The 15,169-nt window shown below is 41.7% G+C and overlaps 1 protein-coding gene across 1 annotated transcript in view; it reads left to right on the forward strand.

Moving 5' to 3' along the window:
• Window positions 1-15,169, forward strand: part of CCDC178 (coiled-coil domain containing 178) — a 368,653-nt gene that overhangs the window by 253,550 nt on the left and 99,934 nt on the right. Inside the window, 1 exon segment of the mRNA XM_077809023.1 lies at window positions 1,464-1,613. Within this exon segment, the coding sequence (XP_077665149.1) occupies window positions 1,464-1,613 (150 nt within the window).

Below are 15,169 nucleotides of genomic sequence, written 5' to 3' on the forward strand. Positions count from 1 at the left end.
CATTCGAATTGAGAACAATAGGAGATGGTAGCCACTTCAAAAGGTCAATTCTTCATGAAATTGCCTGTAATAGAACATTATTCACTACCATCTGCTGAAGAAGAAACTTCCAGTTGTAAGGAATTGACAAAAAATTATCATTAATCCTATTTTTTTTAAATTCTTTGTTGCACCAGATCTGCTTAACAGGGAAGGCAGGAAAGAGGGGGAAACTAGTTGTGTATGCGTGTGTGTGTGAAGGCGAGACCAAGAGAATGTGGGTGGCAGAAGGGAGGAACTGGGATGTATGAGCAGAAGGGAATGTGGCTGATGTAGGGGAGGGAGAATGTGGGGCATGATAGAGGGATGTGTGTATGCCAGGTTATGCAGGGGAAGTGCAGAAGGCAGAGGGAGTTTCATGGTGAATATGCATGCAGTTGAATGCACAGGGAAGGGGAGTTTAATGTGTTTGTGCAAGGGAAGATGGAGGCTAAGAGGAGGCTGATGGGGTGCACGCTGGTTGCTTTGCACAGCTCTAGCAATGCAAAGGTGCCTTAAACCCAGTTTAATTGCCCAGTATGCTCTGGCAATTTTGTGCTGCTCCGGACTGGAGTAAAGTAGCCCGAGTATATTGATGAATCTGGCCACAGAACTTAAAATTAAAATAGTTATTTAAGAGTGATACTTCACATATTCAAAGCATTAGAAACATTACATGATAACATTCACTTTCTTGTTCAGGGTTTATTTATTAAAATAACAAAAAAGAAATTCCCAGAGAAAAACTAAGTTAAAATGGAGTTACTATTGAGAGTGTATATAATTAATTTAAGGTTAAATACACTACAGGGATGATGTGATTATTTCATAATCAGGCATTATAAACCCAAGAAATTCAAAGTTAATGTTAAACTTAAAAGAAATCCAAACATGTTAAGTTATGGAACTACATATTAGAGCACCCCAAAAGCCTTAACTCTGCCCTCTAGAAGAGAAAAATTCAGATGTGCCTTTAAAAATCAGTTCAGTCTAATCTGGGACTAGAAATACTACAATACTTTAATCATAAATATATGGCAATTGCATAGTATCACTCAGCCTAGTGAGAACACTGAAAAGTAAAATCATTATAGGGAAGCGTTTGACATTCTGTAGAAACTAAGGAAATGTACATTATCTTTTTTGGCAGAAAGAGAGTTTATGAAATAGCACAGAAAAGTCAGTAGTTGCTAGTTTAGCTATTTTTAACATTGTTTTGTGGGCAGAACATTTATTAATAATTTGAACCTATGACATAAATGCACTGTGTGAAATCCTGACTCCATTAAATTCAATGAGAGTTTGCCATTGACTTCACTGGGATCAGGATTTCACCCACTGTGTGTATATTGTATAAATGTGCATAACTGATAAAAGTTAAGAAAAATGTTATAGTTATAAGCAGATATCTTTCAATAAGTGTAATCCGTAACCTTTCTCTTTAGATTACTCTGGAGCAGATGATAAAAGAAAATTTGCGGTTAGCACAAGAGTATCAGATCTTTCAGAAATATTATTTAACTGATAAAGAATACCTTATGGATCTCTATGACGATAGGGTCAAGATGGAAGCTGCAGTTAGAGATCAGCAGCAGGTACAGTACTAATATAATACATTTGCTCGTTAACTAGTGATCTGTTTTCTAAAATTTATTTATTATGGCGACTTAATGAAATTGGATAACCATGCAATCCATGGTCTAAATTCTTGTGATTTCTGGCTGTTGTATGTTGTTTGTATTTTTCATTTGACTTGTATAGGACAGTTTTTGTAAGAAGATGCTGTAAGGATATGTAGGGTTTCACTCTAAATAATCCATTTTTGGTACCTTAATTGTATCTATACCTTAGTTCCAGTAATTTCATGTAATTCAGTATTGCAAAGATCATCTTCGTAATACATCTTTTGTTAGCATGGTCTTTATATAGCATTGGGAGTTTGCTGACATCAACAGCCAAACTAAGGCTACAATTCAGGAAAACACCCATAAGAATCAGAGTACTTGTGGCACCTTAGAGACTAACCAATTTATTTGAGCGTAAGCTTTCGTGAGCTACAGCTCACTTCATCGGATGCATACTGTGGAAAGTGTAGAAGATCTTTTTATACACACAAAGCATGAAAAAATACCTCCCCCCACCCCGCTCTCCTGCTGGTAATAGCTTATCTAAAGTGATCACTCTCCTTACAATGTGTATGATAATCAAGGTGGGCTATTTCCAGCACAAATCCAGGGTTTAACAAGAACATCTGGGTAGGAAAAAACAAGGGGAAATAGGTTACCTTGCATAATGACTTAGCCACTCCCAGTCTCTATTCAAGCCTAAGTTAATTGTATCCAATTTGCAAATGAATTCCAATTCAGCAGTCTCTTGCTGGAGTCTGGATTTGAAGTTTTTTTGTTGTAATATCGCAACTTTCATGTCTGTAATCGCGTGACCAGAGAGATTGAAGTGTTCTCCGACTGATTTATGAATGTTATAATTCTTGACATCTGATTTGTGTCCATTTATTCTTTTACGTAGAGACTGTCCAGTTTGAGCAATGTACATGGCAGAGGGGCATTGCTGGCACATGATGGCATATATCACATTGGTGGATGTGCAGGTGAACGAGCCTCTGCTAGTGTGGCTGATATTATTAGGCCCTGTGATGCTGTCCCCTGAATAGATATGTGGGCACAGTTGTCAATGGGCTTTGTTGCAAGGATGGGTTCCTGGGTTAGTGGTACTGTTGTGTGGTATGTGGTTGCTGGTGAGTATTTGCTTCAGGTTGGGGGGCTGTCTGTAGGCAAGGACTGGCCTGTCTCCCAAAATTTGTGAGAGTGTTGGGTCATCCTTCAGGATAGGTTGTAGATCCTTAATAATGCGTTGGAGAGGTTTTAGTTGGGGGCTGAAGGTGACAGCTAGTGGCGTTCTGTTATTTTCTTTGTTAGGCCTGTCCTGTAGTAGGTGACTTCTGGGAACTCTTCTGGCTCTATCAATCTGTTTCTTCACTTCCGCAGGTGGGTATTGTAGTTGTAAGAATGCTTGATAGAAATCTTGTAGGTGTTTGTCTCTGTCTGAGGGGTTGGAGCAAATGCGGTTGTATCGCAGAGCTTGGCTGTAGACAATGGATCGTGTGGTGTGGTCAGGGTGAAAGCTGGAGGCATGTAGGTAGGAATAGCGGTCAGTAGGTTTCCGGTATAGGGTGGTGTTTATGTGACCATCGTTTATTAGCACTGTAGTGTCCAGGAAGTGGAACTCTTGTGTGGACTGGACCAGGCTGAGGTTGATGGTGGGATGGAAATTGTTGAAATCAGGGTGGAATTCCTCAAGGGCTTCTTTTCCATGGGTCCAGATGATGAAGATGTCATCAATATAGCGCAAGTAGAGTAGGGCTGTTAGGGGACGAGAGCTGAGGAAGCGTTGTTCTAAGTCAGCCATAAAAATGTTGGCATACTGTGGGGCCATGCGGGTACCCATAGCAGTGCCGCTGATTTGAAGGTATACATTGTCCCCAAATGTAAAATAGTTATGGGTAAGGACAAAGTCACAAAGTTCAGCCACCTGATGTCAGGTTAGCCGTGACATTATCGGGGATAGTGTTCTTGACGGCTTGTAGTCCATCTTTGTGTGGAATGTTGGTGTAGAGGGCTTCTACATCCATAGTGGCCAGGATGGTGTTATCAGGAAGATCACCGATGGATTGTAGTTTCCTCAGGAAGTCAGTGGTGTCTCGAAGGTAGCTGGGAGTGCTGGTAGCGTAGGGCCTGAGGAGGGAGTCTACATAGCCAGACAATCCTGCTGTCAGGGTGCCAATGCCTGAGATGATAGGGTGCCCAGGATTTCCAGGTTTATGGATCTTGGGTAGGAGATAGAATATCCCAGGTCGGGGTTCCAGGGGTGTGTCTGTGCAGATTTGATCTTGTGCTTTTTCAGGGAGTTTCTTGAGCAGATGCTGTAGTTTCTTTTGGTAACTCTCAGTGGGATCAGAGGGTAATGGCTTGTGGAAAGTGGTGTTGGAGAGCTGCCGAGCAGCCTCTTGTTCATATTCCGACCTATTCATGATGACAACAGCACTTCCTTTGTCAGCCTTTTTGATTATGATGTCAGAGTTGTTTCTGAGGCCGTGGATGGCATTGTGTTCCACATGGCTGAGGTTATGGGGCAAGTGATGCTGCTTTTCCACAATTTCAGCCCGTGCACATCTGCGGAAGCACTCTATGTAGAAGTCCAGTCTGCTGTTTCGACCTTCAGGAGGAGTCCTCCTAGAATCCTTCTTTTTGTAGTGTTGGTAGGGAGGTCTCTGTGGATTAGAATGTTGTTCAGAGGTATGTTGGAAACATTCCTTGAATCGGAGACGTCGAAAATAGGATTCTAGGTCACCGCAGAACTGTATCATGTTCGTGGGGGTGGAGGGGCACACATTAGAATACTTCCCTATTCAGGAAATCACTTAAATACAAGCTTAACTTCAAGCACGTGCATAAATCCCATTCCAGTCAGTTAGTAACTGCTTCAATAAATACCCATGATTATGGCATGATGGCAGTTGTTTCATAGTTTAAGGTTGCAACTGAATTTTCATTATAAGTCTGATTTTGCACCAACCACCACCCTTTTCTAATATTGACAAAAAGTCATATCTGCCTCAAAAGCGCTAGGTTCAATCTGAGGCCAAGGAAGAATTTTTCTACAGCATACAAAAACACTTCAGTTTACTGCAATGTGTTTAAAAAAATCAAACATAAAAGACAGAGGTAGAACCTAGTTTGTTAATCTTCCCTGATGAGAGATAGTGCCCAGGACTAAATTTTAATCAACTAAAGTCTCATCTCAAAAGTTCTTAACTTTTGATTTGTAACATGCTGTGGAACATCAGGGTCAATGATATGTACCACATCAAAGAATGGTTGGAAACCTGTGTTTTCATTTTCTAAGGAAATAGTGTCCATTCATTTTTTTCTAGAGATAGACTTCAAAATGTAAACCAATCCCTGGGATGTCTGTTCAGTGGAAAAAAAGATAAATTTTCTAATATTCTAATTGGGTTTTAGGTTTTGGTTTTCTTCTTCTTTCATCTCTTGCATTTTTGAGAGTTAATATGCATTTAAATAACTGTTATGTGGCCACACCCTTAACTTTCCTAAGAATTTTTGGTGGGAAGTCTCATAAACTCAATTCATTTGTGCAAGAATCTCGTCCCAGTATAGTACCATATTAAAAAGCAGGTGAGATTAGTCCACTTCCTCAAAGCATTCTTCTTTACAGGATACTCTAAAAGAATCCAAATTACCTGCTAGACTTCAGTGTCATAAAATGTTTTACAAGCGCCTACATTTTCATCATACAAACACATCAGTTGTGCATTTATTCATCAACTATACGCATTCTGTCACCTATTCATCGCTCGTGTTGAACCTATTCATCGCTTGTGTTGAAATTGAATGTGTTCCACTTGTTACTGACAATTGTCAGTAGGCAAGTAATCAGTGTATTCTTGTTGATCTTACAGCCTTCCATTTTTCAATCAGTAAATAGTTTTAAGAGTCAAAATGTAGAGCTAATCACTCTTTAAAGAAGGAGCTAGAGATTTATGATTTATGAAAATGATTAGCAATGAACCACATATATCCAGTGTGTGGCTTACAACTGATACCTCAACTAGGAATTTTAGGGAAGTCTAGAATTTGACAGTATGCCAGTGCCATTTAACAGAGTACATAAACCAAGAGTTGGAGTTCTATGTAGGATATTAACTTCAGAGAATTGTAGTGACTGCTAACTAACTTTCCTTTTTGATAACCTTTAACTTTTCTAAAATGAATAACCTGTCCAACTGTAAAGACAAAATAATCACATCAGCACCAGAGGGAGAATTTTTTCACAAATGATGATAAATGGAGTAAAGATGTTGGTCACATATAGGTTCTATAAAAAGGAGACATATTTTCTCAGTTTTTTACTGATAAGTGACTTACAACTGCAACAGAAAATCATTTCTGTAGGAGTGCCAGTGTAATGATTTTTCTAGCTGCTGTACTATGCATATATATCACAATGACATGAACATTTAAGAAGAAAAGAATGTATTCATTTCTCTAAATCTACAGAGCTCTCTTTTCCTTCTATATCTTAGATATATAAGTGACAATCAAAATTAGCAGTCACGTTTTAAAAAATGTTGATTTAAAAGGTAAAGTAGCAATTTTTGCCTTGTTCTGATTCATTTCAACTGGATATGGCATTCACTTACTGCCTTAAACTGTTGAGAAATTGCTGTGTGCTTGTTAAATAGTTGCTTCATTCAACCCCAAAAGTGTCTCAATTTCAGTGATGAAGTACTTCCTTTATACCGTGTAGGTCTATATTATGGCTTTGCAAGCCTCTGGACTATGGGTTGGAGAAACATCTGTAGTGCTCCAGCATTGGTGAATAGAGAGGATATGCCTGAAAAATATACCTCCATGGGCATTGAGGAAGCCAGGGATAACGCTTTGGGGAGGCAGTAGGTGGCACAATCTCCACACTACTGCTCACAGCCTCCCTAGATGGCTGGGTGTGGCTTAGCAGGAAGAGAGAATCCTTGCTTTTATGAGTTGCTACCACTAGTGGAAGCACCTGCTGAATGCACTGTGTAGTTGCTTTTTTAGTAGTTTGCCTCCTGCTGTCTCCTTCTTCCCAACTCTGCCTCATTACAGTTTTGTTGCCAGTTCTCACAATTTTATTGCAAGTTTTCAATATTTAGTGTTTTTCTTTAAGCCCCAGCTCCTGGGATCAAGTGCTGTAATTAGGTAAGAATCTCTGCTTCTATTTTAAAAAAAAAGATTCTAATGCTCGTGGTTGCATAGAAAAGCTTGAAAATGTGATTTAAGAGAACTCGACATGGTTAAAAACCAGAGGACAAATGTAAAGAACACAAAATTTATTATTTTTAAAATTTCCTAATCTTTAAGTCAATCTTATGATTTTGGGAGCCTGTCTCTTGATTTTCAAATGCTTGGTGTTGGCAGTACTTCTGCTGCAAAGTACTAATGGGAGGAGCCTTACCAAAATATCTGCCTTACAGCTTCTGACGCCCTGCATAATCTTCTAGTGAGAGAGTGAAGAACAGGAAAAGATCTTAGAAAGAGTGAGTATAGGAGAAGGAGGCATTAGTGTAGTGGGTGAAAGACTTGAGGGTGTGAGGAAGGAAGAGCATTCTGGGGCCAAGAGCTATGAATGAAACCCCCTAGAGAGGCAGAGAGATGAGACCCAGGCAAAGGGGAAGGTATGGAGGAGCAGTGGAAGGTGAGAGACCGTAGGGTACAGGGATGGCTCTGGAGAAGAAGTTGTTCAGGAACAACTGGGGAAGGGATAAATCAACAGGTTAAGGGTGAGGGAGAACAATGTGAGAGGAGATGGAGAAATGCCAGAGGGGAAGAGAGAAAGAAAGACATGGAAGATAGGGATAGGAAAGGCTCCAGATGGAAGATGAGATGGGGGGTTGTAGGTGAGGAGGAAGAAATGCAAAGGGATTTTCTCAAAAGGGCAGAGGAGGACGCAAGCAGAGTCTGTAGGGGAAGAAAGTGATCTCAGAAATGGGAAAAATGTAGATGGCTGGCAAGGAAAGAGAGGGCAGAGGCTACAGTTGTTGGGGGAGATGTCATAGGTAAGACTGTTTTGATGGGGGAGAAGGACACCAGCTGGAAGGAAAAGAACCTGAATGAATAACTGTTTTTTCCGTTTGGTGTTGAACCACAAAATAAAACTAAAAAATTGTTTAGTTTCTAACCAAAATGGAATTTTTTCGGTTTTTCTCACCCAAATGAAAAAAATGAAAAAGTTCATTTAGGTCAAATGCAGATTTGAATCAGCATTTCATTTAGAAAATGTTGATTTGGAATGAAATGTGGAAACTGTTTGTTTCAAAAATGGTGAAACAAAACATTTGGACATTTCCAAAAAATAGTTGTTGTCTTGTTTTTTTCTCTTCCTCCCTCCCGCCCCCCCCCCCCCCAAAAAAACCCCTATTCACTGCATTCAACCAAAATTTGCAAATAGTTTCAGTATCCCGAAAAATACATTTTTCAGACAATTTACTCTAGAGGAGGCACATGCGGGAAAAGACATTCCCATGAGAAAGAAGGGAATGGGAGAGGGAGCGAGAAGGGTTTCAGAAAAGCAGATATGAAGAATGGAAGGAGAGGGAAAAGAAAAGGGGTGTCTCTATGGACAGATTTAGATGAAGGATGGGCAAAAATAAATAGTAGGTTAAATTTAAATATAGTGAGACAGGCAGAGAAGGAAAAAGAAAATTGTTGATCAAATAAATAAAATAAAAAAGTGAGAGACTGTAATGTTTATTTTTATTGTGTAAATTTCATAGAAAGCTTGGTACCAAAATGTAATCTAAAGTACACTATTTGTTTATATATCTGTCTATCTTAGGGGAACTTGGTTCCTTAGGATTAGAAGGGTTTGGGAGACCCATTGTAATGCTGGATAGAGGGCCATCTTCTTGTGTATGCTGGAAGGCAATAATCTGTTTTGGTTTCATGTGTGTATACAATGTTAAACCTGGACTTGTGTGTGTGAGTGTGTGTGTCTGTACATGAACGCATGTAAGAAGAAAATGCAAGGATGTTTGAAACCCTCTGATCTTGGTGCACATTATTACAAAAATTTGCAAATCATTCTCAAAGGTAATTAATCCTAGGGTATTATGAAAGAATGAAGCACTGTGTTAAGGATTTAGCCCAGGATTTTCAAAAATAGGGACTTATAAATAAGCTCTTGAATACATATATTTCAAAAGTGCTGGCCAACCAGCACCTCCCATTGACCTTTATTTTTAAAAAAATCATAAGTACTATTTGAAAGTTTTTGAAGTATATCCTCAGTTCAGTGGCAAAGGCATTAAGAGTCTCTTAATGTTCACCAGTAATCTATCTCTCTCTGTTGTTGACATGTAAGGGCAATACGACTTAGATTAACTAGATTAGGTCTAAATTTAAGCTTTCTTTGACATAATTCATTTATCTGACCACTTCTCTAATGTTGAAAGACAGTACTGCTTTAGGGGTGAAGATGGAGGTTGTTGGACAGCTGCTTTCAGATTTAAAAGTCATAATATTTAGTTTCATTTACAAAAGTAAAATGTCTTTTTATTATATGTGCTTTGGTGTACATATGATCACCAGTGAAAAGCATTTACATTTATCCCGATATCTGAATTCTTCGGACACCATCAAAAATTGCTTAGTGCATGAACAATCTATAACTTAAGCTCCAAATACCAAATCTAAGAATTATTCAACGGATAGATTCGTTCAGTTGGCCCCTTTTACGTGTTCATCAGCTGCCTAGTAGCACTCCTGCTATGTCACATGTTCTGGCTTTATTATTTACATATGTCCCACTATTTCTTTATTCTCTTCTGGATAACTTTGGAGATAAGCAGTTGAACTCTGTGACAAAACTCAGCATTTGTTATAAATTCATTCCATTTAATACCCACTATTTTCCTGCGGCATTTGCTTTCAGAGGCATTTAGGCAACTGTCAGTACCTAAATTTGGTAGATTTCTAGCTTTCATATCCGTATGTTTTTCTTCAAAGAATGTCCCTGTGGGTACTTCTCCTTAGGTGTCTTGGCGCCCTGTGCTTGTAATCAGAGATTTGTGGTAGCAGTGCCCAGTTGGGCCGCGCACGTGCCATAGCCATCTCGCACCACTCCGAGCAGTTACATACTGGTGCTCAGCCAATCATCCCCGAGTTCCAGGGCCGGCCCACAATATTTTGGCACCTGAGAAGGGGAACTCAAATGCCTTCTTCCTGTTCTGCTCCTCTCATGGTACTGCTCTGCTACCTACCCCAATAAAGGAGAACTAACCACTTAAAATGCCTTGTTCAAAAATTTTAAGGAACACTTAACTTTCAAATGCCTGAACAGCAAATGTAACTTTTCTTGTCTGCATAGTAAACACTGGCATTTTTATATGTTTGAATAATCAAAGTGGTGCTTTCCGTGCCTTCTTGGCTGCAAAGATTTGAACTGCTTCCTGCTGAAGGTCCACAGTCTGAGCCAGCTCATGCTCTACTGAGATGGTTGCAAGGCCGATCAGCCTCTCCTGTGTCATTGTGGAGCGTAGATGTGCTTTTATTAACTTCAGCTTGGAGAAGCTGCATTCTCCACTGGCAGCTGTTACAGGAAGTGTTAGAAGTATGCACAGAGCAACAAAAGCATTTGGAAAGAGGGTGGTCATCTTATTTGTGCATATATATTCCAGAACAGCCTTTGGAGTTGATCCTGCTGAAATGTATCTTGAAAGGGCTTTCTGTTCATCACTTAAATCACTCGCATCAGTATCGCACATGTCATCATGTGTCAACACTGTCTCTAGTGCCCTGCATTGCTGGTGTAGGTCTTCTTCAGGTATAGTGAGGAGTTTTGGAATATCATACAACATCCCAAATATACTGCTGTATTCCTTGAGCTGAATGAAATGTTCTTGCACAATCTAGCACCTGGTTAAAGAATTCAATTTTGAATGGTTGTTTGGGGTCTCTTCTGGGATTATACCATGCCTCGTAATCAAAATGTCATCTTCTTTGGTGACTCTTGTATTCTTGAATGGGTGGGAAAATAGCTTCAGTGTGAAGTTCCTCTGCCAACTTCTGTGCACTCTTCAGAACGTTTTGAAATCCCTCATCTGACTGGTAAGACTGTAGGTCTGACTTTGCTTTGTCCAGTTGTGCCATTGCTCCAGATATATCAAGGTCAACACCTTGAAGTCTCTTGCTTACAACATTTATTTCAAACAGTATGTCATGCCACAAAACTAAGCCACACAGAAATTTGAAGTTATGTATGTTTCTGGTGATTCCATTTCCCTCTCCCACTGTTCTCCCACGAACAGTTCCTGTCATAACATTATCCTCCATAATGGCAACTATGGCATCATCTACCTTCCCAATTTGGTGTTTGATAGGCTTTATCGCCTCCACTTGACTTTCCCATCGTGTGGCACTCAGTGGTTTCAGTGTCAGAGAGGATGTTCCCAGATGTTGCTTCAAAATTTGCCATCAGTGAGTTGATGCAGAGAAAAATACATAGATGCTTTGAATTACATTAAAAAATTCAGCAGCCTCACTAGAAGCTGATGCTGCATCACTGATCATCAAGTTCAATGAATGAGAACTGCATGGGACAAAAAAAGCTTGAGGGTTTAACTCTCGGATCCGTGTCTGCACTCCTCTGTTCTTTCCTCTCATGTTGGCACCATTATCGTAGCCCTGACCTCTCATGTCAGCTATTGCAATTCCCGTATCTTCCAGCTTTTTAAGAAGCACATTTGTCATACCAGCTCCTGTAGTATCATCAATGTCAATAAATTCTAGAAAATGCTCTCTGACAGTCACCATTGCAGGGACATTTTCACTAGGTTCTGTTGTTGTTACAAAACGTGCCATTAAAGTCATTTGTTCCGAATGGCTGATGTCAGGTGTGCAGTCCAGAATAACAGAGTAATATCTTGCTGACTTCAGATCTGCCACAATCTTCTGTTTGGCTTTTGTTGCCAGTAACTGTATGATCTCATTTTAAATTGTTTTTCCAAGGTAGTGGTGTGTGTACATTTTTTGGGTGGTGACTCTTCTTAGATGCTCCTGGAATACAGCATCAAACTCAGCCATCAGCTCCACAATTTTAAGGAAGTTTCCATTGTTTGGCACATACAGCTGATCTGAAATGCCACGCAGTGCTAGGTTTTGGGTAGCAAGCATTCTCACAATGGCAATGAGCTTTTTCAGAACATTTTGCCAGTAAAGAGACTCTGATGCAATCTTCTCTTGATGCTGATCGTCTATGGTGGCTTTTAACCTTAGTCTCGTATCAAGCTCTTTCCACCTATGGAATGCTTTCTGGTGATTTGCTGCCTTCTTGTGACATACCAGATTTCGAGCCAGATTTTTCCAGTCCTTTGTTCCTGTAGAACCCAGTGTGGCTGGAACATTAGACTGGAAGAGTGTGCAGCAAAAACTGTATGTAGCATTCTGGGTTTTTGAGTACATAAGCCATGGCCTCTCCACTTTGTCACCATTGGGGATTTCATGCCAGTAATGTGTTGGATGGAAACTTCTGTTTTCATTGTCTTTGGGGAACATGAAATTTTTCACTTGCTGTGGCCCATGCAGTAGAGGGAGGTCCCTCAGGCTACTGCTCAAGTGGGTCCACAGTCCTGGATCATCTAGACTTAAGGAACTAAACTCAGTAGCAGCTGTTTCTTGCGCCTCTACCACACTCTTCTCTGATCTACACTTTTCTTCAGGAATGTGCATGGTTACATCCATTTGAGCAGTAGCTGCCAGGTCACCTGCACTCTGGCTAACCGGAAGATCAGGCATCTCCTCATCACTCACATCCTCACTGGGGCCGGAAGGCTCACCGTGAACATTTGTGTCTATGTATCTCAGGAGAGCTCCTTCCTGCTTAGATAGAAAAGCTTCCTTTGCTTTCTTTCTTTTTCTGAATGCTGCCCCTGAGGGGCGTTTTCTTCTTTCTTTCATGATTGCTGTTCTGTGCCAGCTATAGTGGCTCTCAACACGCAATTGAAGGGGACAAATAAGCAGGCTGGTAAGCAGGGCCTGAGTGAGGGAAGATATCAGTGTCTTAAAGGCCTAACTGGCTCCTACTACTTCAGTTGACTACCTGTTCTCCTCAAGTGGGTTCAGGGAAGCGGCAGGAAACAGGAAGCTCCCTGAGAAGCTGGCGTTAAATCAGTCCAGGCTTCTGGGGGTGCTAGAAAGGTACATAAGAGGCTCCTCCTCCTCCTCTCTCCCTGCAGCTCCTGCTGCTTTCTGTTATTCCCTCTCACCTCTTCTCCTGCCTGTCTGTTATGTCTCTTGTGCCCTCCTTCCTCCAGCACAGCACTCTACCATCTCTGTGCATCTAGAGCAGAGAGACTACATATGCACCAGCAGCAGACTCAATTTTCTACACTCTGGGTCCTAGTGGCTCCCCTCCACAGTCTGGCACCTGAGGTGGCCGCCTCAGTTCACCTCATGGTAAGGCCAGGCCTGCCCAGTTCCTTCTCTACCGCCTTTCACTTGAGTCGAAGTGATCAGCAGCGCCCTCTCTTACATCAGATAAGATTTATTGTAGTTAGTTCATAGTGATAGTGTTAGCTTAGTTGTAGTTAGTTTTCCCTATCTATTGCCTCACTTTATTTTCTTAAATTTCTTAAATTAAAAACAATTTACCATTCCGTTCTACCCCTGCCTCTCTGGCAGGCATACAGCCTTTGCCTCAACATGGTTTACCCCTTATTTTTCTCTGAGACCGGCTCTCTCAGGCATGCCCGGCTTACCGGGCTTTAAACACTGCCTGACCTGCAAACTATCCATACCTGTTTCTGACGTCCACACTCAGTGTGTCCACACTATAGAAAACTGACAGCTAGGACATGAAAAGCTAGGGTTCTTCAACTGAAGCTCCTCATGATGGAGAAATCACTCAGACCAGCCTCTAACCCCGAGTCCAGGTCACCCCCTGGCCAACGGTCATAAATGGCAGCCTGTGACAGGGACTCCGCTTCAACATTGGCTGCCAACGAGCCTGCTTCTAGAAAGGCTACAAAAAAGCAAGCACAGACATCCCAGCACCGATAATAGCCTAAACGAAAGTGATCTCCAACAGAAAAATCTGCCCGGTACCGATAGCACTGAGAGTGTCGGACCGCGAGGCACTGGGAATGTCCAGCACCAAGAGTTCCCGAAGAACTAAAGACCCTGTGTGGGCAGGTTCTAATGGAGGTTCACATAGCAAAGTGAAACCTTTCAGCTCAGCGCCCACGGAGCCGAAGATGATCTCAGCACCAAGCTGTACAATGGTGCCACTTGCTGTAGCAATGCTGCACAGCTCTAAATCCTCAACACCGGCAGCTTCAACTCAGGCTCCTGGGCTGTCCACCATGCTGTCCCCAGCACCGAGCCTCACGGTACAGCAGCAGTTCATGAGATACACGGACCTGGTAATGGCTTCAACACCTGAATCGCCTTTATGTGGCATTGAGGGTACCCCATACAGATCGGTACTACCCAGCCGACTGGTCCCTGCAGATCAGCTCCCCCCACCTCCATCTCCAGTGATGAGGAACAAGAGGATGAGGATGATGCAGTGATATATACCCCTCATCATTCCTCATCAAAGCTAGGACCATTTCATCACCAACCACCTGCAGATATACGAGGATGGTATGGTCACCCATGGGCAACGCCCTCCATACCATTTCCACCTAACAGTTCATACTGGGATCTATGGGCAATGTATAGGGCCCAAAACCACAGGCCACCTAGCCCACCTAGATCCAGAACAGCCCAGTCCCCTTCATCTACTGCCCTGGCACCCTCTGAAACACAAGAGGAAGACACTGAGGATCTTGAGGACACAGCTGAACATGACACTTTGGTGCCTACTCACCTCTCATCTTCATTGCCAGATGAAACCATAATTCCTTCACCTCCTACTATGGGGGATGATTTCAAATCCTTTGAGGACCTCTTCAAAGGGGTTGCTGAATCCATAGACATTTCGCTGGCATCAGAAGCCCAACATAAGCTCACGGACATATTCCAGGCATCCCCATCGGCAAAGATAGCCTTGCCGATAAATGATGCTATTATGGAGCCTGCAAAATCATCTGGCAGACTCCAGCTACTGCACCACCATCATGTAAGAGGTCTGACAAAAAATATTATGTGCCAGCAAAAGGAACTGAATTTTTATTCACGCACCCTGAACCAAACCCCTTAGTGGTGAAGGTGGTCAATCAAAGCGTGAAACAACACCAGTCCCAAACGACCCCAAATGGTAACAATTGGAAAAGGCTAAGCCTTCTGGAGCAGAAAGCCTATTCCTCAGCTACGCTTAGGTTCTGCATAGCTAATTATTTGGCCCTACTGGCTAAATATACACAATCTGTTCTCCAAAATGTCAACCTTTATTGAAAATTTGCCAGATGACAAAAAAGAAGAATACAAAGCAAACATTTCTGAAGGGTCTCTTATTGTCAGGACAGCCCTCCAGGCTTTCCTTGACTCTGCAGATATAGCAGCACGACCCATTGCTATATACATTGTCATGCGCTGTGCATCCTGGCTCCATCTCTCTGGATTCCCAAGGGAGGTCC

Source organism: Eretmochelys imbricata, chromosome 2 (assembly GCF_965152235.1).
Source record: "Eretmochelys imbricata isolate rEreImb1 chromosome 2, rEreImb1.hap1, whole genome shotgun sequence".
Lineage (NCBI taxonomy): Eukaryota > Metazoa > Chordata > Testudines > Cheloniidae > Eretmochelys > Eretmochelys imbricata.